At 44.2% G+C, this 22707-nt stretch overlaps 1 protein-coding gene across 1 annotated transcript; it reads left to right on the forward strand.

The window, feature by feature from the left end:
- The first annotated feature begins 49 nt into the window (after nucleotides 1-49).
- dcaf8 (DDB1 and CUL4 associated factor 8) lies at nucleotides 50-22521 on the forward strand. The gene is made up of 14 exons (XM_003228387.3): nucleotides 50-242; nucleotides 3439-3513; nucleotides 7593-7663; nucleotides 8786-9480; nucleotides 10642-10782; nucleotides 11141-11235; nucleotides 11820-11930; nucleotides 13137-13209; nucleotides 15977-16034; nucleotides 16370-16477; nucleotides 17372-17502; nucleotides 18519-18638; nucleotides 18730-18846; nucleotides 21312-22521. The coding sequence occupies exons 3-14, from the start codon at nucleotides 7615-7617 to the stop codon at nucleotides 21429-21431; spliced, it is 1818 nt and encodes a 605-aa protein (XP_003228435.2). The 5' UTR covers nucleotides 50-242; nucleotides 3439-3513; nucleotides 7593-7614; the 3' UTR covers nucleotides 21432-22521.
- Nucleotides 22522-22707: the final 186 nt, after the last annotated feature.

Consider the following 22707-nt stretch of genomic DNA (forward strand, 5'->3'; position numbering starts at 1 on the left):
CGCTGGTAACTTCCTCTATCCGCTACAGAACGGAAGTGCCTCTGCTTCCGGAAGTCGAAGGCGAGAGGTGTCGCAAAAGGCTGCTGGTTGGCTGGCGGAGGGGGCCGTCAAGCGCGGCGGCTGAAGAGAGAACCTCGGCGTCGGTTGGGCGATGAAAATGGCGGCGCCGGGCCGGCCTGGGGGCGAAGGCGGTTGGGGCTGCGACGGAGGCGGCTTCGTGGGAGCCGGAGCGGCCTCCAGAGGTAGGAGCGGCGGAGGGAGGCCTAGCCTGGCCTGGCTGTGGGTGGCTCCTGAGCCCGGCCTGGCCTAGGCCCAGGCCCGCCTGAAGGACCGCCTGAGGCTCGCAAGAGCCAGTCAGTCTTTGTTTACAAAAGGGTCCAGTCCAATTGACAACCAGTTCTAGCCTGCAGCACCTTGTCCACTAGAAGCAGAATGTTATATTCAGATCAAAACCACCCACAGGCACCAGATTTGCTCCCACGGCCACCCTCGTTGTAACATTTGCAGGCCTGGGCAAACTTGGGCCCTCCAGGTGATTTGGACTTCAACTCCTACCATTCCTAACATCCCCAATATACACAGGCCCCTTCCTGGAAAGGACCTGAGGTTGTTAGGAATGGTGGGAGTTGAAGTCCAAAACACCTGGAGGGCCCAAGTTTGCCCCGGCCTGCAATAGAAGTAAAATGTTATATTCAGATCAAAACCCTCCACAGGCACCAGATTTGCTCCCAAGGCCACCCTCGTTGCCACATTTGCAGGCCTGGGCAAACTTGGGCCCTCCAGGTGGACTTCAACTCCCACCATTCCTAACATCCCCAATATACACAGGCCCCTTCTTGGAAAGGACCTGAGGCTGTTAAGAATGGTGGGAGTTGAAGTCCAAAACACCTGGAGGGCCCAAGTTTGCCCCGGCCTGCAATAGAAGTAAAATGTTATATTCAGATCAAAACCCTCCACAGGCACCAGATTTGCTCCCAAGGCCACCCTCGTTGCCACATTTGCAGGCCTGGGCAAACTTGGGCCCTCCAGGTGATTTGAACTTCAACTCCCACCATTCCTAACATCCCCAATATACACAGGCCCCTTCCTGGAAAGGACCTGAGGTTGTTAGGAATGGTGGGAGTTGAAGTCCAAAACACCTGGAGGGCCCAAGTTTGCCCCGGCCTGCAATAGAAGTAAAATGTTATATTCAGATCAAAACCCTCCACAGGCACCAGATTTGCTCCCAAGGCCACCCTCGTTGCCACATTTGCAGGCCTGGGCAAACTTGGGCCCTCCAGGTGATTTGGACTTCAACTCCCACCATTCCTAACATCCCCAATATACACAGGCCCCTTCCTGGAAAGGACCTGAGGTTGTTAGGAATGGTGGGAGTTGAAGTCCAAAACACCTGGAGGGCCCAAGTTTGCCCCGGCCTGCAACAGAAGTAAAATGTTATATTCAGATCAAAACCCTCCACAGGCACCAGATTTGCTCCCAAGGCCACCCTCGTTGCCACATTTGCAGGCCTGGGCAAACTTGGGCCCTCCAGGTGATTTGGACTTCAACTCCCACCATTCCCAATATCCCCAATATACACAGGCCCCTTCTTGGAAAGGACCTGAGGCTGTTAAGAATGGTGGGAGTTGAAGTCCAAAACACCTGGAGGGCCCAAGTTTTCCCAGGCCTGCAAACGTGGCAACGAAGGCGGCCTTGGGAGCAATGAGTTAAAGAGCCGACTTTCCCCAAAGAGGATTTTTAAAGCGTTATAATAATAATATAAAACTTTATGTATACCCCGCCACCATCTCCCCGATGAGCCGCCCGGGGCGGCTCACAATGTTACAAAAGTAACAACACAAATAAATTAGCACAATATAATTTTATTGTAATTTTTAATCTTGATGGACTTGATGAAAACTGTTTTTTTTGATGTGTATGTTTATATTGTAAGCCGCCCTGAGTCCCCTGATGGGTGAGAAGGGTGGGGTAGAAGTGATGTAATAAATAAATAAATAAATAAATAAATAAACACAGGTTAAAACACAATAAGGTAATAAAACAAATGTTAAAGTTAATACGACAGTAATAATATCAAACAACCAATTCAGTCAACTTCATAGGTGGGGGGGGGGGGACACCTGTAGCCTCAATGTAAAGATAGAATCATTAGATTAAAATACCCAGATAAGGGGGACCTAGTAAAATTCAGAATAGAATTATAATGAGGCTGATCATCCAATGGCTGTCTCTCCAAAGGCCAACCTAAACGTCAAAGTTTTCAGTTGTTTCTTAAGGATGGTAGAGAGGGCGCTAACCTAATCTCCCTAGGGAGGGAGTTCAACTACACAACTCAAGAAGTACATGCCAAGATGCAGGATTGGGTGATGCCTGGCTTGGCAAGCAGACTGCAACTCATTTTGCACTTACTTATTTCGTGTCAACAGCATTGCATAATAAATAAGTTTAAAAGTAACAAAAATAAAGAGATCACAAGCTGCTAAATAGATTTAGACCAAAAACGGGGCACAGCGGTCGCATTGCCTGTAGCTTTAAATAGTTCTTCTGTGCTGGGCAAACATAAGATGCTGAGTTGTTTGTTCTGCTCCACAGTTACCTAAGGTGGAGGATTCTTCTAGGTAGTGCCTTTTTGCCAGGTTGTCTTTTGATCCGCCAACTCCGCTTCTGAGTCTGTTCAGAGACTTCCAAGTTGCCCATTCTTGGTTAGCCCCGGAGGAAGACCCTTGTGGGGGGCCATCCAGATGGAATTGCCCGATTTTGCTGCCCATGGCAATATTCTTGCTATTGCTGGATAAACATTTAGAGGACTGGTGGTTCTCATAAAACTTTTCCTAGATTTAAGTCTACTGGGAGGAGGCTGGTAGCCATACAGTGGGTGGCTTTCACAATTTTTTTCTCTCACAATTGGCAGCAACTTTGCACTGACAACAGTTAATTGGAGATGGTTTGCAGAAAAGAAAATTGTCTGGGCCCAGTACTGTTCAACATCTGATCCTAGGCCCCATAGCCCTAAACTACAAACATAGATATAAATTGGCTTTGAAAGTAGATTTCCAACTTCCCTTTTGTTGGTTAGCACTTTTTTCTTCCACTTATTTCCAACAATTTCTTATTTTTGCTTATTTTTGCATTAAAAGTGAATCTCTCAAGATTTTATGTCTCTAAACTTGCACTTTTTGAGTTGCGTAGTGCTAGAAAAGGTCCCCTTTGGGAATGTGAACTTCTTAATGATATGAAAAGTTTTCACAGAAGCTGCTTGTGCTTGGCACAGAGAAATAGCTTGGGTAACCATTTCAAGCCCTGTGTATCTCTTCCTTCACCTCCCGAAATGTTGGAACTAAAGTGACCCTTGGTGCAAATGTGGAGGATGTTGGGTGAATGGAAAAGCAGGTCCACAATGACCCTTAGATAAATTCATTCTCCTCTTTCCCTACTCAGTCTGACAGCAATTCTACAGTGCAGATTACGAGAAAACTCCAGGATCTACCCCAGTAGAAGAGCGGGATAGGAAAGGTGAGTGAATGTTTTCGCAATTGTTTGTTCCTTCTAGGGGAGCATTTAAGCTTCAGCAGGAGTACCAAGTGAGTTGAGGAAGCTTCTCATTCTGGGAAGTGGGCTGTGATAGTGTCATGTATAGAATTAAAGATTTACTGCTGGGTAAAACTTTTGTGGGAGCAACAGAGTGGCCTCAGTGGAGGGCGTCAAGTCACTTCCAGGTTACGGGAACTCTAAGGCAAATGCATTCCTGAGTTTTCTTTTGTTCAGATGTGGTTTGCAACATGGTCTGAAAGAGAGTGACTTGCCCAAGCTCATTCAGTGGGATTCCATGGCCAAGGTGGGATTTGAACCCTGCTGCTGAGAGCTGTAGCCCAGTGCTCAAATAACAATGTAATCCAGGCTCCCCCTTAGTGGTGGATGTGAACTTTATTCAGCAGTCACCAGTCAGTAAATCAGTGTGTGTTCAGGTGATTGTGCATATGGTAGGGTGGTGTTGTGTTCTGTGGGGGGCGGGTTGTTGGATTGCGTGTTGCTTGTTTTTCAGGCATAGCTAGAGCATTGCATAGGCAAGCCTCTTTGTAAATGTGGTAGAAGTGGCCACCTCAGTCAAACAGTAGTTTGCTTAGATAACTGGGCATATAATTCTGGGTCATCTCTTCAATCGTTCCTTCTTTGTCTTGCCCAGGCTTCCCATTTCTTGTCCTTAAGGAATCAGAGTTTTAAGGGACAGTTTTTTCAATAGCCGTTCTCTACATCTTATAATTGAAGATCTTCTGTTATACATGTGTGTGTGTTTTCTGGGCTCAGGGTTTTGTAATATTTATTTATTGCAAAGGTGGGATTCTGTTTCTGCTGTATGGCTTGGGAAAGGTGGACATTCTCAGTGCAGTCCAGCATCAATCTATTTCCTGTGCTGTTGAGTGTTGATCCTGTCCTTGAGCCTTGCAAAGCTTAATTCCTGTTGAGACTGCACTCCCCTTGGCCTAACTCCACTTTCCTCTTGTGGAGGCTGGTTTGCTCAGTCTGATGAGTGATTTTTGCGCTCGCTCTTTCCTCCAATGCAAAGCCCTTTCAGTTCCCGGTGACCTTGCACAGCCACTCTCCTTCTCCTTCTTATCTGCTTATGAAGCCGGTCTGGAGCAGAGCCAGATGGCCTAGTCATCAACCTCATCTGTGCTGCTACCAGAGCCATCTCTGTGATCAGCCTTTTACCTGCCAGTCCTTCTGTTCTCAGTGGTTCTCTCAAGACTACCATTCTGTTGAGGACTACCATCTCAGTCCTGGGTTTGGGGCTGAGGGAACTGGAGAATTTTAATTTGGAGAAAGCTGCTAGGATGACCTGATGGGATGTCATGTGACAAATAGAGTGATCTTGTTTTCTGCTGCTCCAGGGACTGAAACATGAGCCGGTGGATTCAAATGGCAACAAAATGGATTCCATCTTAATGTGAGGAAGGTTTTCTTGATTGTTTGAGAGTGAAATAAGTAGCATTAGTAGCATTGGACTCTCCTTGAGAGGTCTTGAAACAGAGGTTAGATGGACATCTTTCAGGGGTGCTTTAGCTGTGTCTTTCACAGAACAGGGAATTGGACTAACTGGTCCTTGTAATATCTTCTGTGATTCTGTTTGTAAAGCAAACCACTGATAGTGAATGGGATTCTGCCTCAACCCTTCTCCAGAGCAGAGAAAATAGGCCTCTTGCTGGAATCTCACCCTCTTGGGCAGAAAGAGAAGGTGAGCCAGAATTTGATAAACTCCTTAAGAAAGAGGCAAGCTGTGAAGGGCAGTCTTTTGGTAGCTTACCTCAGCTTATCTCTGTGGGCTGCATTGGAAGCACATTTTGCAGGGGAGTACTTGTTTATTGGAGGCAGAAGGGAGCAGAATGCTTGTGACTCAAGTTGAGAAAAGGCCAATCCAAAGAGGAGTGGGCTGTGTTGGTCAGGGAGCGAGTTTGTTCTCTGCCTTACTGATTTCTGAATGATCTTGTCTTAGCAGGCTGGGGATTTTTGGTAGCAGAGGCTCTTGTATTTATGTTAGTAGCACCTGGGGATAACAGAATGGCCCCTCTACCCTCTTGGCCACTTTTGTGCATGTCCCTCTCAGCAAAGCCAGCAGCAAGTTAGTCAAGGCTTTGGCTCTCATCTTGCAAAGGCTTTCTGGGCTTACTGGTGGTTAAATAGGCATACTTGGGGTGGTTAAATAGGCATACTTAGGCTGCAGGGGATACTCTTTTGGGATGTAGATGTGTTTGTGATAATAAACCAAGACTTGAAAGAAAAAAACACATGGCACAGGCCTGACATAAATTCCCCATAGTTCCTGCTGGAATGTACACACCCTGATGCCTCATTTGTTGTTGTCATTGCTAGATGGGATGCCTGGTTGTGTGGCTGGCAATACATTTAATGAATAAATATAACATGGCTTTTCCTCTAGGGGTTGCCTCTTCAAAGCCGACCTGTGCCCCACTGTTTTTGGAAGTAGGCATCCTCCAGCACGTGGATCAGTTAATGGGGAGGCATCTTTGTAATTCATCTTAAGAGTCATAAACATTTTGCCTTATTACTAAAGATACTGCGAGGCCAGAATCACCTCTGTCTGGAGAAGCAAGGAGGATGTCTGTGTTGAAGCTGCAACTCCTCAGTCTGAATCACAGACTCTCCGCATTTCACTTCACAGGGGGCTTACCTAGCTAGCGTTTTTTCCTCTCCCTTTTCGGCTTCCAGATGTGGTTGTGGCTTTTTGCTCTCCGATGGCATGGGGTAGGGGTCAGGAAGAGGCTTTCTCTCACAGCCATGATTTTGTTGATTAAATTAAGGCAAAACCTTGGCCTGTGGATGTCCCCCCCCCCATCTCTGCCTGTTCTGGATTTGGACGTGTGACCTAGATAGTGTGACCCTGCTTGTCACCAAGTCCCAGCTAAGCTGGCACGCTGTTGTGGAGTATGGAGAGAGAAAGAGGAGGAGAACCATTGCAGCCACCAGGCTTGGGGCTGCCATGGATTTTCCCATCTGCCCCCTGCTAAGGAGATAGTCCCTCCTGCAGAAAAGGGTCCTTTTTGCCTACCTCCTGGTGGTTTGTCTGTGGCATCTGGTCCTCTTGTGCAAGTGGCTTGGGCCAGGGACTAGCTAACCATCTCTAGTGGTTGGGGGCAGCTGAAATATTTGAGGCTGCCAGATAATATCTGAACTCTCTTCCACCTCTGATTCTCTTTGGCTGACCTTGTTATTGGTCTTGGTTTGAATTTTTAGCCAGAAAGTGATCCAGTTTTCTTGTCTCAGACTAAAGGGCTTCTGCATCCCAAACTAAACCCTGAGACTAATTTGAAGCAAGGTGGCAGTGTCTTGTGACTCTAAAAGTCAACCCTATAGTGCAGCCTGGCAGCTTTAGTCAGTATTTGGCATCCCAGTTTGAGGGCAGCAAAAGCTGTCTTGCCCTGGCTTGTCTCCCTGTGACATGTCAGCTTCCCAGCAAGCAGTTGGGGTGACAGAGAGGTCGTAGTTACCCCACTTTCAACCAGTTTAGGATCTTTACCAGTCTCGGCTCCCGCTTTCATCTTTTGGGCACAACCCGTGTCCTTTGTGGAGGCAGAAATGTTTGCGGGCCATGCACTTTCTGGCTCTGCGGCCTTGGCCGCCCCAGGAAATGGTGTCAGTAGTAGGAACGTTGTTGGACAAAGAAAGGCCTTTGCTGCACGTGGATGGATTTGCCTCTCCTTTTCTTTTTGTCTAAAAATAAATACATTGCATTGAATGTTCTTTTCAACCTGTTTGCTAAGGCAGCCTTTCTCGCTCGCTTAGATGCACTCTGCACCGCTATTCCTCTCATCAGTCAGCCACGTGCATGGCTGTCCTCCCCAAACAATGGCCCATCCTGGCTTTCCAGTTTGTTCCTCAAGAGCTTATGGCCAAGCTTTTAGAAAACAGCGTCCTCTGACTTCACGGGGGGCAAGTGGGGGATTGGTGCAGGTGGATGAGTGCATTCTTCTGGGGCAGTTTCAAGGGAAAGGGAGCCACGTGCCCTCAGTTCCTGCCATGGCTGTTTACCAATGTCTCTCTCTCTCCCCTTTCTCTTTCAAATTTTTTTTTCTCAGAGTGAATTTGCAAGAAAACAAGATGTCTGACACAGGGAGTAGCACAGATGGGAAAACAGACCTGCCCAATGGTAAGACAATAGGGAATGAAGGGGTGAGAGAGGGGAAAGCACAAAGCCCTACACCTTCTTTCAAAAATTCCTGTCGCAGCCAGTGTTTCCCCCTCAGGTCCCCAGAAGGAGGGGGTGACAGTTTATGGGAGCAGGAGGGCACTGTGAGAGACCCAAAATGGATTTTTAAAGCGTTTCGGGCTCTGTTTAAATTGGTGTGGGCCTTATCTCAGAAAAAGCTTGAGCTGGAAACCAGTCTCCACTACATACATTGGAATTTTTGATCCTTGCAAGTCAGTCAGATAGGCCTGGTGCTTTGGTGTCATGCCACTTGGGATGCTGCCTTGCCATTTGGCTAAAAGCCTCCTCTGGACTTAGCGCATCCACGGGACACCTTGTGAAATCTGACTGATATTTGCATCTCAGCCCTGGTTCATCTGCATTTTTCAAGGTGCCCATTTTCTGCAGTGGAAGGACTAGGCCATTTGCAAACATGGTTGGGATTGAGAAGAGTCCTTTCAGTCTTTTTTTTCGTGCGAGGCTTCTTGGTTTTGCAGGCCAGCCGGCCCCGCATGGGAATCTCCATGGGAAGAAATGTGTATCCTGCTTTTCTCCCAGTGCAGAATTCCAGACAGCTTACCATAAATAAAGTACTGCTAATAATGTACAAATAGTAATTTGTAATTTACGAAAGCTAAAAGCACTCCCCTGAAATTAAGCAACAGTTATTTACTAATCTTTCCAGGAGAAAGATGGGGCATTATGCAATAGATTAATAAATAAATAGTGATTAAAACATAATTGAAACGATTAATGAGCAATACTACTCTATGAGTAAACTCTTCTAAAAATAAACTAAGATCCTAAGGCCCCTTCTACACTGCCATATAAAGTCCAGATTATGTACTTTGAACTAGGTTATATGGCAGTGTAAACTTGTATAATCCAGTTCAAAGCAGATAATGTGGATTATCTTCTTTGATAACCTGGATTATATGGCAGTGTAGAAAGGCCTAAGATATGCCTAGTTGTAAAAGTTTTTGTCTGCTGACAGCAGAAAAGGGGCCAACAAAACCTCCCTTCTCCCCAACCTACTGGATGTGTCATGCTTGGTAAGCCCAGGGTGTTGCTTCTCCCCGACAGGCAGCTTGTCCAGTAGCCCTGAGGAAATGTCGGGAGCTACGGAGGGCCGTGAGACCTCATCGGGTGTGGAGGTTGAGGCTTCGGATCTTAGCTTGAGCCTCACTGGAGACGAAGTGGGGCCCAACCGTACGTATACGGAGAGCTCGGCGGAAGAGAAGGACTCGGACAGCATGGATGACACAGGCCACTATTCCATCAATGAGCTGAACCGGACCTACGACCGCTCTCATTCGGATGATGAGGAAGAGGAAGAAGAGGAGGAGGAGGAGGAAGAGCCACCACAGCCACAGATGGAGGCAGAGGCCCAGCGGTCTCGCCGGCGGGCCCAGCGCAAGCGCCCTAACCGGGACAGGGACTCCTCGGATGACGAGAGGGCCTTGGAGGACTGGGTGGCTTCAGAGACAGCCCCGCTGCCTCGGCCCCGCTGGCGAGCCATCCCAGCTCTGAGGGAAAGGGAGCTGGGCTGCAGCACCCGCTTTGTCTACGAGGCTTGCGGGGCCCGGGTCTTTGTGCAGCGCTTCCGGCTCCAGTATGGCCTGGAGGGCCACACTGGCTGCGTCAACACCTTGCACTTTAACCAGCGCGGCACAAGGCTGGCCAGCGGGAGTGACGATCTCAAGGTGGTGGTCTGGGACTGGGTGCGGAGGCGGCCGGTGCTGGAGTTTGAGAGCGGCCACAAGAGCAACGTCTTCCAGGTGGGATGGGCAAGCCTGGGGTCGGGTGTGGTAAAGGGGGCTGAGAGTTTGTATGTGTTTGGTTAGCTCCAAGTCGTTTTCACCCAAAGGGGACTTTCTGGGGAGAGGGAGGATCCCAGTGGAAAAGAGACTCAAGGAGACAGGACTGTGTTGTCCAGGGTTAAACCTGGCAGAGCTTCAGGAGAGAAGAGTGGCTCAACCCAAGAAGAAGGCTGGTGTTGTCAGTGGCATAAAAGAAAATGGGTTCCCTGGAACTACAAAGACAAGTATTCACTATTACAGTAATACAGAAATCATTAAACCTAAATTTAGTTAAATACATCAATATGAAAACCGGTACAAAAAGCGTTGTTTACTCGCATTGGAATCAAACAGTTTGCAGAGTATGCGTGTTTAAAACCTAGATCTTTCTAATCCACATTTTAAAAAACTCAAAAAAACAACTGAAAAAAAGGACTACAATCCACCTGATGAAGACTCTTTTGAGTTGAAACCGGTTGTGGTTTTGCAGTCTACTATCCATAATAAAGAAACAAGAACAATCATTATAATATAAGAAGAGGACTCAATTTGTGTATGTGGAACAATCAAAGAACTAAAGAACATTTGTTGTTTATGAGAAGAGGAGTAAATTCATCCTTCAAGAGAAAAATATTGTTTCTACTGTGAATGTAACAGTCCTTTGTTTGATTGTTTAACAACGCCTTTTGTATCTGTTTTCATATTGATGTATTGAACTAAAATTAGGTTTCATGATTTCTGTATTACTGTAATATTTATTATTTATTTATTTATTTATTGGACTTGTATACCGCTATTCCCAATTTGGCTCGGAGCGGTTTATAAAATAGATAAAACAATACAGTTAGCTTTAGATAACAATAAAAGGGACATAGCCCCAAGTTTTCACCCTTTGAAGTGGTCTTTGTAGTTCTCAGTGGCATGGCGGAGGGATATGCTAGAGCCAACTTTTGTCCTTTGTTTTTAGGCCAAAAGGCTTGGCAGAACAGCCGCAACAGTTCTGTCTGGCTTCTTCTCTCCATAAGCTTGAGAGAACTGGCTGGCGGAGTGGCAGGGCAGCTCGTGCCTTCACATTTCCCAGAGGGTGGAAGAATAGAGAGCCTTTCTCCCCTAACAGCTAAATTCTTTCTCCTCCCGCAGGCCAAGTTCCTCCCCAACAGCGGCGACTCAACCATCGCCATGTGTGCCCGCGACGGCCAAGTCCGCGTTGCTGAGCTCTCCGCCACCCAGTGCTGCAAGACCACCAAGCGGGTGGCCCAGCACAAGGGGGCATCGCACAAGGTGAGTGTTCCCTCCCAACTTCTCTGCAGCTGTACTTCAGGGCTTGGCATTGACCAGGAAAAGGGAGAGAAAGATAGGACTTCCGGGGCGGGGAGAAATATAAATAAATGTCCAGTAGCCCTTTAAGGTGGCATTTGTTGACTCCAGACAGGTGGGTCTCACCAGATGCTTCTGCCCTTAACCCAATACCTGTTCCTTTGAGCTGTAATCAATCTGTTTAGGCTGAACTGCAAGGAGATTGGCCCCTGGGTCCCAGTCTTTGGCATCAGTTTTATCATAGGAACTCGTTTTGCCAGTGGGGTGCTGGTGCAGTGGGGTTTTCCTTTTATGTGTGAGTCACCCCATCTTTCTCTTCCAGCTGGCCCTCGAGCCAGACTCTCCCTGCACTTTCCTCTCAGCTGGCGAAGACGCCGTTGTGTTCACAATTGACTTGAGACAAGACCGGCCTGCTTCGTAAGTGTGGGTTTGGTTGTCTCTCTGTCTCCTTTCTCATGGTTCTAGTGCTCTGGTCTTGAAGGCAAAGGCCTTCAGCCAATGGCTCTCAGTGTGTGGCCTTCCAGCCTTATTGGACGTCAACTCCCAAAAGCTTCATCTAGAATGTCCTGGGATTACAGTTCTTAGGAGTTGACATTCAATGGTATCTGGAAGGTCCATAAAGTCTATGGGGGTGAAAAGGTTGGGAGAGACCATGCTTTTTGAACAACACCCGAGGCAGCTGGGAATATTTTTAGCTTGAAGGGGTTGTCATGAGGACCTTCTTTAAATATCTGAAGGTGCATCATGTGAAAGATGGAGAAAGCTTCCCGACTGCCTTGGAAGGGGATGGGTTTTTTTGTTGGATGGACATTCCTTGGGAGGGCTTTAGTTCTTGTATGGCAGGAAGTTGTCTAGATATGAGCTTGCTGTACACCTGACCTTATGAAATCGCATGTATTGTTTGTGGACTGCTTCTCTTTTCTTTGTGTCTTTGGGTGGAGGTTTTCGGTCGTCTGGGTGCTTTGCTGAATTCCGTTCTCATTTCTCCCTCATGTGCTTAGGAAGCTGGTTGTGACAAAAGAGAAGGAGAAGAAGGTGGGCCTCTACACCATCTATGTGAACCCAGCCAATACGCACCAGTTTGCTGTGGGAGGCCGAGATGAATATGTCAGGTGAGGGGAAATCAGTCCATTTACTTGTGTGTTTCTGTAAAACCGTATACTGTATGCTGGTTTTATATCTGTAAGCCACCCCGAGTCCCTCTGGGGAGATGGTGGCGGGGTACAAAAATAAAATTATTATTATTATTATTATTATTATTATTATTATTATTATGGAGACACAGGCAAAGATATACTGAAGGGTTTGCCCTTGTATGGTTGAGAGGGTTCTGGATAATGTGATTAAGGGGAAAGGGGGTGGCTCTTAGACTCCCAAATTCAGCCATTCTTTCTGCATGTGTGTGTGAGTCCATCTCCACTCCCTCTCTTAAAATCATCTCCGACCACTTTTCCCATTACAGTAGAGTCTCCATTTATCCAACAGAAACGGGCCGGCAGAATGTTGGATAAGCGAATATGTTGGATAATAAGGAGGGATTAAGGAAAAGCCTATTAAACATCACATTAGGTTATGATTTTACAAATTAAGCACCAAAACATGTTATACAACGAATTTGACAGAAAAAGAAGTTCAATACGTAGTAATGCTATGTAGTAATTACTGTATTTACAAATTTAGCACCAAAATATCACGATATATTGAAAACATTGACTACAAAAATGCGTTGGATAATCCAGAACATTGGATAAGCGAGTGTTGGATAAGTGAGACTCTACTGTAGCTTATTTTTGTTTTTAAGATTTTTTTTAAATTGTTGATTTTAGCCGGTTCTTGTAAGCCGCTCCGAGCCCTAGGGGAGTGGCGGCATATAAGTTTGAAAAATAAATAAATAAATAAATTTTATTTATTCTCCCTTTTTGGCAATAGATTTGTTGAGGTTTTTGTCATTAAAAAGAAAAAAAGAAACTGAATTCAAACATTGAAATGGGTGACAAGTCAGATGGGACATATTTTCAATTTCGGAATCACTTGAAGCAATGTAAAGGGAGGCGTAATTGTTTTGATTTTTTACCTCCAGAAAAGAAGTTATCATCTCACTTCAACAAATTTAGATGAGGTGGCATAGAGTTGATATTATGATTAAATGATAAATTAGTAAATGAAGAGCAAGTCCTGTCATCAACCTGATCAAGTCAGTTTTTCCGTTAATGTCAGACTGCCTTTGAGAAAGATACGGTGTCCTAAAGTGGCTTCTTTGCCTAGTCTGTTTGGACAACCCATCCAGCGTTTCTTTTTTCTTTTCTTTTTGCTCTCAGGATCTACGATCAGCGGAAGATTGACGAGAATGAGAACAACGGTGTCCTCAAGAAGTTCTGCCCCCACCACTTGGCAAGCAGCTGCTTCTTTTTGCTCCCCAGTCTCCCCACATCTTCCTATGCCATGGAAAAACCCTTGTAGCCTAAAATGCTGGCTGTTTTCATAATAATAATAATAATAATCTATATATATATAAAAGGGTAATGAAATTTCGGCCTAGGACAAAACAACAAAACTACACATCCCAGAAACACTAAATTTGGCAGCACAACCCCTCATCCATGCCTCTACGTTCATACAACAAAAAGAAAAGAAAAATAAAGTCCTAATTAGACAGAGAGGAATAATTGTTTTTAGCCAATTGCTGCCAGTTAGAAGGTTAAGCTCCACCCACTTGGTCTCCTAGCAACCCACCCAGCCCAGGGGACAGGCAGAGTTAGGCCTCACTTAGGCCTCTTCCCCACTGCCTATAAAATGCAGATTATCTGATTTTAACTGGATTATATGGCAGTGCAGACTCGAGGCCTTTCCACACAGCTGTATAACCCATTTATCATCTTATATTATCTGCTTTGCACTGGATTATCTCCACACTGCCATATAATCCACTTCAGTGTGCATTTTATACAGCTGTGTAGAAGGGGCCTCATATAAGCCAGTTCTAAGCAAATAATATAAGATACTTTATTTCCCATACCACCATACTAAGCCACAGCAACGCGTGGCTGGGCACAGCTAGTAATAATAATAGTAATAATAATAATAATAATAATAATAATAATAATAATAATAATAATAAGAAGAAGAAGAAGAAGAAGCATTTATTTATACCCCGCCTCCATCTCCCATAGGGATTTGGGGCAGCTTACACAATGAAACACAGTAGTTCCATAACATATAGGTAGTAAAGGTAAAGGTTTCTCCTGCCTCCCTCCTAACTTTCAGGAAAAAAGTAAAAATGTGGTTATGGGACCAAGCCTTTGGCTAGCAAGTTAGTGCAATACAAAAATATGGGATAATGAACTGACTTAATGGAATGGCCTTGGATTTTGATTTTGCATGATGTGATATTGATGATTTTAATTTCCTATTTTAATATATTTGTTAGTTTAATGTATGTATGTTTTATGGCATCGAATTGCTGCCTTTCTGTAAGGCCGCTCTGAGTCTCCTTCGGGGTGAGAAGGTTGGGATATAAATGTGGTAAATAAATGAATACCGTATATACTTGAGTATAAGCTGACCCAAATATAAGCCGAAGCACCTAATTTTACCACAAAAAAACTGGGAAAACATTGACTCCAGTATAAGGCAAGGGTGGTAAATTTCAGAAATAAAAATAGATACCAATAAAATTACATTAATTGAGGCATCGGTAGGTTAAATGTTTTTGAATATTTACATAAAGCTCAAATTTAAGATAAGACTCTCCGACTCTGATCAAATCATTATCTTCTTCAGAGTAAATGTGCTTATGTATCCTTTTGATTAGAATACTTCTTTCTGTTTTAAAAGCATATGGCACTTTATCACTGTTACTCATTTCCATGATACAGCACTTTACGAAACCTGTCCCCGGTGGTTTGCTTTTAATTACTCTGATTTTATCTGCTTGGATTTTAACGTATTGTCCATTATTTTATTTTGTGTATCGTTGAAATGTTTTAAGTTTTTGTCAAATATGTTGTGTCGTTGTTTCGGGCTTGTTCCTGTTGTGAGCCGCCCCGAGTCCCTTCGGGGAGATGGGGCAGGATATAAAAATAAAGTTTATTATTATTATTATTATTATTATTATTATTATTATTATTATTATTATTATTTATCCTTTTAATAATAATAGAGTAAAATAATACATGTAATAATAATAATAAATACAGGAAAATAATACAAGTACAGTAGAGTCTCACTTATCCAAGCCTCGTTTATCCAAGCCTCTGGATTATCCAAGCCATTTTTGTAGTCAATATTTTCAATATATCCTGATATTTTGGTGCTAAATTCGTAAAAACAGTAATTGCAACATAACATTACTGCGTATTGAACTACTTTTTCTGCCAACTTTGTTGTATAACATGATGTTTTGGTGCTTAATTTGTAAAATCATAACCTAATTTGATGTTTAATAGGCTTTTCCTTAATCCCTCCTTATTATCCAAGATATTCGCTTATCCAAGCTTCTGCCTGCCCGTTTAGCTTGGATAAGTGAGACTCTACTGTAATAATAAATAGAGTAAAATAATAAATGCAATAATAATAATAATAACAAGATCAGAGTGAAATAATAAATGTATTAATAATAATAAAATAGAGCAAAATAAATGTAATAGTAGCAACAATAATAGAGAAAAATAATAAATGTACCATATAGTCTTGAGTATAAGCTGACCCAAATATAAGCCAACCAGGACCCTCACCCGAGTATTAAAAAAGTCTTAATTAAAAAGTCAGTCTTTAAAAAAGGGCTGAAAAACTATGCTTATACAGTAAATAAGTTGTGGTGGGTGCCTTGGGTACTTCTGGCCACACTCTTCCTGCGCAGTCCCATTACTTGTGGGGCACCCAAAGGTGTTTTCACCCACCTATGAAGTTGATTGAATTGTATTGGTGGTTGTTTGATATTATTATCGTTGTATTAACTCTTGTGTTATTACCGTATTGTGTTTTCACTTGTGTATATTGTGCAAATGTATTTATGTCGTTCTTCTGTGAACTATGCCCGATGTGAGCTGCCCCGAGTCTCCGCGGGGAGATGGTGGCAGGGTATAAATAATTTTTTATTATTATTATTTTTCTAAAGGCAGCCTTCCTGATTCACTCTCTCTCCCTCGACTCCCGCTAGGTGAACAGCGAGTCAAAAGCCAACATCACTTGCCTGGTCTACAGCCATAATGGCTCCGGTATGTATCTCAGCTCTGTCCAATTGTGTTGGCAAGGCCATTCTACTCTTAAGGCCATTCTACTCTTACTATTACTATTAGCTGAACCTGCTAATAGTCTGCTTTTAATTTGTTTTTACTATAGCATGTTTTTAATTTGTTCTTTTATCTGACTTTTATGGGAACTGCGATTCCCCTTTTCAGGCACCTGTGCCCATTTCTATATATTCTGGTCATAGACCGTAATAAATTGTTGATACTCTGATACTCTTAAGATGAATGGCCCTGTTGGAGCAGAGCTCCCTCCCTTTTTGTTTGCCAGCTCATTTCTTTGCGTGTGTGTTTTCTTTCCCTAGAGCTCCTGGCCAGCTATAATGATGAAGATATCTATCTCTTCAACTCATCGCACAGTGATGGAGCAGAGTACATCAAGCGCTACAAGGGGCACCGTAACAACGCCACAGGTGAGAGGCCAGGCTGGTCTCCCCCTTATTCCGAGGATGTTGTAGCTTGGCACAGTTCTCAGGGCCATGGGTCTGACAATGCAGGGCTAAGTGATGACAGGGTGGCAGGTTGGAACGACTCTCTAGCAGAATGTGCTGCCGTTAAAGGTTGAAGAAATAGAAAAGGAATTGTGTGGGAAGACCTTCTGTTCCTTGCTTGTTTCTCTTGTGCACAAAGAATTAAACAGAGCTGTGGGGAGCTCAATGGGGACGCCAAAGCAGCATGGGGCAGGTGGGATTTTGTGCTGTGTCTTGGGGATTGTGCCCCCAAGGTGTGCCACAGCAGTCATAGCACCTGGATAGCCGAGAAGCGGGTGGTAGCTGTGATGGTCAACCTGCAATTACAATATGGTATGTATTCTTGAGGTGTTGCCAATGTTATTTTGCACTGTATTGTCCATTTCAATCGTGAAATACCTTCCCCATTCCGGCACATTCTGTACTGGGTTTTATGAATTAGTCTTCTGTTTTAATATTGTATGCTTCATGTCGATTTTATCGATTGTTTTACTGATAATTGAGGTTTTATTGGTATAATTTTTTTATTGTTTTATCATTGATATTTGATTGTTTTATCGGGCTAGGCCCCATGTAAGCCGCCCCGAGTCCCTTCGGAGAGATGGGGCGGGGTATAAAAATAAAGTTGTTATTATTATTATTATTATTATTATTATTATTATTATTATTATTATTATTATTAGTGATCCTGCCCTCACTCAGCCTGGCTGAGCCACCTTGTTTATTATTTATTTTATTTCTCACATTTATATCCCGCCCTTCTCACCCGAAGGGACTCAGGGCAGCATACAATAGTGGCAACAATTAGATGCCCATACAAACCTTCTTTGCTTTCAGTGAAGGGCGTCAACTTCTATGGCCCCAAGAGTGAGTTCGTGGTGAGCGGCAGCGACTGTGGGCACATCTTCCTGTGGGAGAAGTCGTCCTGCCAAGTGGTGCAGTTTATGGAGGGCGACAAAGGCGGCGTGGTGAGAGGCAGGGCAGGGTGGGTGGGATGTGTCTGTTGTGACTGGGCGAGGGCTATGTTAAATTTATTAAAATGTTTTTAAAAAGCCTAAAAGCATGTCAAACACTTCAACAAGTGAAAAGGGAGACTGATTGGAACGGATTAAAATAGCTTGAGATTATTCAGTCAGGTTTGTCTAAAATGGCCGGAATCACTGGTTTGCTGTGAGTTTTCCGAGCTGTGCAGCCATGTTCCAGAAGCATTCTCTCCTGACGTTTCACCTACATCTATGGCAGGCATACTCAGAGGGTTGGTTCTCATCTCCATTTCTAAGCCGAAGAGCCGGCGTTGTCCATAGACACCTCCAAAGTCATGTGGCTGGCATGGCTGCATGGAGCGCCGTTACCTTCCTGCTGGAGCGGTACCTATTGATCTACTCACATTTGCATGTTTTTGAACTGCTAGGTTGGCAGAAGCTGGAGCTAACAGTGGGCACTCATTCGGCTCCTGGGATTTGAACCTGGGACCTTTTGGTCCGCAAGTTCAGCAGCTCAGCGCTTTAACACACTGTGCCACCAGGGACCCCTATGCTTGCCGTAGATACAGGCAAAATGTCAGGAGAAAATGCTTCTGGAATATGGCATGCAGCCCAGAAAACTCACAGCAACCCTGTGTGTAAAATGCCTGTGAGAATGGTGGAACATAAATGGAATGAATAAATAAAGCCTGTTTGAAAGCTGAAGGTCCTAACAATCAACCATGCAATTGTTTGGTGCCAGAATAATAGCGAGGTTGGCACTCATTGGGCATCTAAAGGAAGGATATTTTATAACTGGAGAGCCTCACCAAAGAAGGTCCTTTCCAGTGTCCTGCTGCAGCCTACTACCCAGATGAGTGGGACAAAGAAGGAGACCTCAGACCATGGAGAGGAGTCTGTATAGCTTAGCAGGACACTGGATAAGAGCAAGTTTGGGGAAGGCCTGGCATGGGGCTCAGGAGATGTTCCTCTTCTCTCCCGCTTTGCTGCTGCCCACTCAGGTCAATTGCTTGGAGCCCCACCCACACCTCCCCATCCTGGCGACCAGCGGCCTGGATCACGACGTCAAGCTCTGGGCTCCAACGGCTGAGGCCCCCACCCAGCTGGCTGGCTTGAAGGAGGTGAGTTGGGGGGGAAATCAGAGGGCAAGAGTGGGAGGGTGGTGGATTGTGGGTTGATGGCCTATTCAACTGTCTCCTGCTGTCCCAACAGGTGATCAAGAAGAACAAGCGGGAGCGGGATGAAGATGGCCAGCACCACACGGATATGTATGAGAGCCACTTGCTTTGGTTCCTGATGCACCACTTCCGGCAGAGGCGGCACCACCGGGTAAGCAGACGATTTCCCTTGCAGAGCCTGAGCCTGTCTGGGCACCTGGGGCAGAATGGGAAAGACTTTGTGGTGTGTGTGGATCAACCTTCCAGTTGGAGGTGAATAGTTACAGTTGTTGCCTCACCACTGTGAACCGAAACAAGTGTTTTCTTTGTATTTGAATATCCCAAAGTGCTGTGGGGAAAAATGCAAAAAAAAGTTTGTTTTTCTTCTGAGGAAAAAAGGGTTTGGGGACACAGAAGTGTGTTTACTGCACAGAAATAATAATAATAATAAAATAAAACTAATAAAACTTTATTTATACCCCGCCACCATCTCCCCGTGGGGACTCGGGGCGGCTTACATGGGGCAACATAGAACAAAACATAGGCAACATAATACAAATCACACTATAAAAAGATAAAACAGTAATGCAATATATCAATTAAAACAAAATACAGGATAAAAATTGCATTTAAAACACATAAATGGTAAAATTGTAATAAAAACGGGAAAGATGATTAAAAACCCTCTGGGGCTGATTAATTAATGACTGTATCTCCAAAGGCCTGCTGAAAGCAGTGAAATAGACACTGTTTTTCTCTGCAAAAATAATCCCTTCGTGATGCTCAGAGATGTGAAACACCAGGACAACAGAGTTCAGGATTCTTGCTGTCCAGTTATTGTCCTTGATGAGGTTTCATAACTGTGTCAATATTTTATTGGAGAGCACACTGCTTAAAATGTGAGTCCTGACCCTAAAATGTGGTCCCCTTAGCTCCATGTCGGGATCCCAATAATTTGGCCACGTCAAATGTTTTTTGAACAAGACCTAGTGGCAGTTTCAGACATTTCGACAGATCTCTTGTGCAGGGTTTACAGCAGACTCATTTTTGTAGTCAATATTTTCAATATATTGTGATATTTTGGTGCTAAATTCGTAAATACAGTAATTACAACATAACATTACTGCGTACTGAACGGCTTTTAGTGTCAAATTTGTTGTATAACATGATGTTTTGGTGCTTCATTTGTAAAATCATAACCTAATTTGATGTTTAATAGGCTTTTCCTTAATCTCTCCTTATTATCCAAGATAATCGCTTATCCAAGTTTTTGCCAGTCCGTTCACATTGGATAAGTGAGACTCTACTGTATATCTATATATTGTAATATTATTAATAATATTAGATGTAATATTATATTAATTTTATATTGTATTATTATTATATTGTATTACAAAATATTATTAATATTATATGCATATACAATATATTATATATTATTGTAAATTATATTTTATATACATATATATGCATGTGTGTATACACATATATATACATATACATATACATACAGTAGAGTCTCTCTTATCCAAGCTAAACGGGCCGGCAGAAGCTTGGATAAGCGAATATCTTGGATATTAAGGAGGGATTAAGGAAAAGCCTATTAAACATCAAATTAGGTTATGATTTTACAAATTTCAATATATCGTGATATTTTGGTGCTAAATTCATAAATACAGTAATTGCAACATAACATTACTGCGTATTGAACTACTTTTTCTGCCAACTTTGTTGTATAACATGATGTTTTGGTGCTTCATTTGTAAAATCATAACCTAATTTGATGTTTAATAGGCTTTTCCTTAATCCCTCCTTATTATCCAAGATATTCGCTTATCCAAGCTTCTGCCGGCCCGTTTAGCTTGGATAAGTCGCGGTTGGTGGGGACGAGAGAGAGGGCCTTCTCCGTTGTGGCCCCCCGGCTTTGGAACTCTCTCCCTAGAGAGATCAGGCAGGCCCCTACCCTCCTCTCCTTTCGTAGGAGTTTAAAAACCTGGCTCTTCCAGAAGGCCTTTGACACCTAATTTGATGTTGGACTGATCCATCTGCCCATTTTATAATAGCCCCCTTTTCTGAGATGTTGCCAAAGCTATTTTGCACTTTATTGTCCATTTCTACCGGCACATTCTGTTCTGGATTTTATGAATTAGTCTCCTGTTTTAATATTGTATGTTTTTTGTATGCTTTTTGCTGATTTTAACAATTGTTTTATTGCTATTGATGTTTTACTGGTATAATTGTTTTATAGTCGTGCTATTGATATTGATTGTCTTATCGGGCTAGGCCCCATGTAAGCCGCCCCGAGTCCCTTCGGGGAGATGGGCGGGGTATAAAAATAAAGTTATTATTATTATTATTATTATTATTATTATTATTATTATTATTATTATTATTATAAGTGAGACCCTACTGTAATAAATAAACAAGCACAGACTGTTGGAATCCATTAAGGAAGATACATGTCTGTCCCTTCATCATCACCAAAAGGACACAAAAGCAGGACAAAATAAAAAGCCCCATTCTGAAACTCCCATTGCTTTCCCCTTCTTCTTGCGGCTGCTAGTGGAGGTCTCTTGAGTCAAACGTTGAGTAACGGGGGGCCATGCTTGTGACTCGTGCCTGCTTTCCTTTTCACAGCGCCGGAGAGACCCGGGCACCGGAGCCACGGACAGCGACTCGGACGAATCCCCCAGCTCCTCGGACACGTCCGACGACGACGAGGAGGGTCCCGACCGGGTGCAGTGCATGCCCTCCTGAGGGCGAGGAGTCCCAGACGAGGTGGGGGGAGAAGAGGGTACAGACTAGGAGCCGCAATGCCCCCTCTCACTTAACCACTGTTCCCTCCTCCCTTCTGCTTTTTATTGAACCGTCAAGGAAGGCCCTCCCCACCTCTCCCCGCACATGTCCTTCCTGGTCATTTCTCTCCTGGGGAATTTTGCCTACTTGCACTTGGACATCAGCGGAGAAGCCGGGAGCTGGTGTCTGTGTGGGGTGGGAAGATGGGGGAGCCTTCTTTTCCTTGCGTCACCACTAGATCGATCTTCCCAGGAGTAGAGGAGTGCTTGGCTGCCCGTTCCCTGCGGAGCTTCTTTGGAGTGAGTTGAGTTAGCTCTCTGTTCCACCCTCCCCTTCCTTTGAAATGTTGTCAGCCTCAAAGTTAAGGGAAGGCATCTTGGAGGTTTTGTGCTTTTCTCTCCTCCTCATTTTCCTCCTTCCCCTCAAGCACTGCTGCATGCTGCACTCCGGGTGAGCAAAAAACGGACTCTTGCTTTTTTTTTTCCCCTGAAGGCATTCAGGGTGGGGCTTTTTGTTCTCCCCTCCTGGTTCTTTTTCCCGGCTCCACTCCCTTTGGTTGGTTGTGTTTCTTTTGTTTCTTATTCAGCAGTAATTCTAGGCACAAATAACTCCCCACTGCAAATCTAGAGCCTTGCCTTTTGCAGTCTAGAACAGCCCCTGGCTGAGCTTCTTGGAGCCTCAAGTTTGTTTTCAAAGTGTGGAATGCGAATGCGGGTGGTTGTGCTCTGCTCTTCCGCTGCAGTGGAACCTGGATGCCTGGCTTTTTTTTGGGGGGGGGGGGGGGAGGCGCCCCAAGGATCCCGCCCTCGATCTAGAAGGTTCTGTGCCCCTGTCCCCTCTTTCTTCCTTTTCAAAATTATCTATTGTTTTTGAAACAAAAGTTCTCCCCTATTGCTGTTTAGAGGCCTAATTTTATATGTATTAAACCGGACAAGAACCAAATTAAACTTGGATGTTATCCAGTTAAAATTATTGTAAAAGTTTAAATATATATATATATATATATATAAATATATATATTATATAAATGCAATAAATAAATTGAGAGACAGAGACCTGGTAATGTGTGGAAAGGACACTAGAGGGACAATATCCCCAGCCTTCTGCTCTCTGGGAACAGTGGTTTTGTGGGCTGGCGAGACAACATCATTCAGGATGGCCTTTCGTTGGCCATTTTACCTCTTTGTCAACTGCTGTTTCGTGAAGGCACATTGCCTTGAAAGTAGCCCTCCACCGT

The sequence above is a fragment of the Anolis carolinensis genome, unplaced genomic scaffold (genome assembly GCF_035594765.1).
Source record: "Anolis carolinensis isolate JA03-04 unplaced genomic scaffold, rAnoCar3.1.pri scaffold_14, whole genome shotgun sequence".
NCBI classification, from domain to species: domain Eukaryota; kingdom Metazoa; phylum Chordata; class Lepidosauria; order Squamata; family Dactyloidae; genus Anolis; species Anolis carolinensis.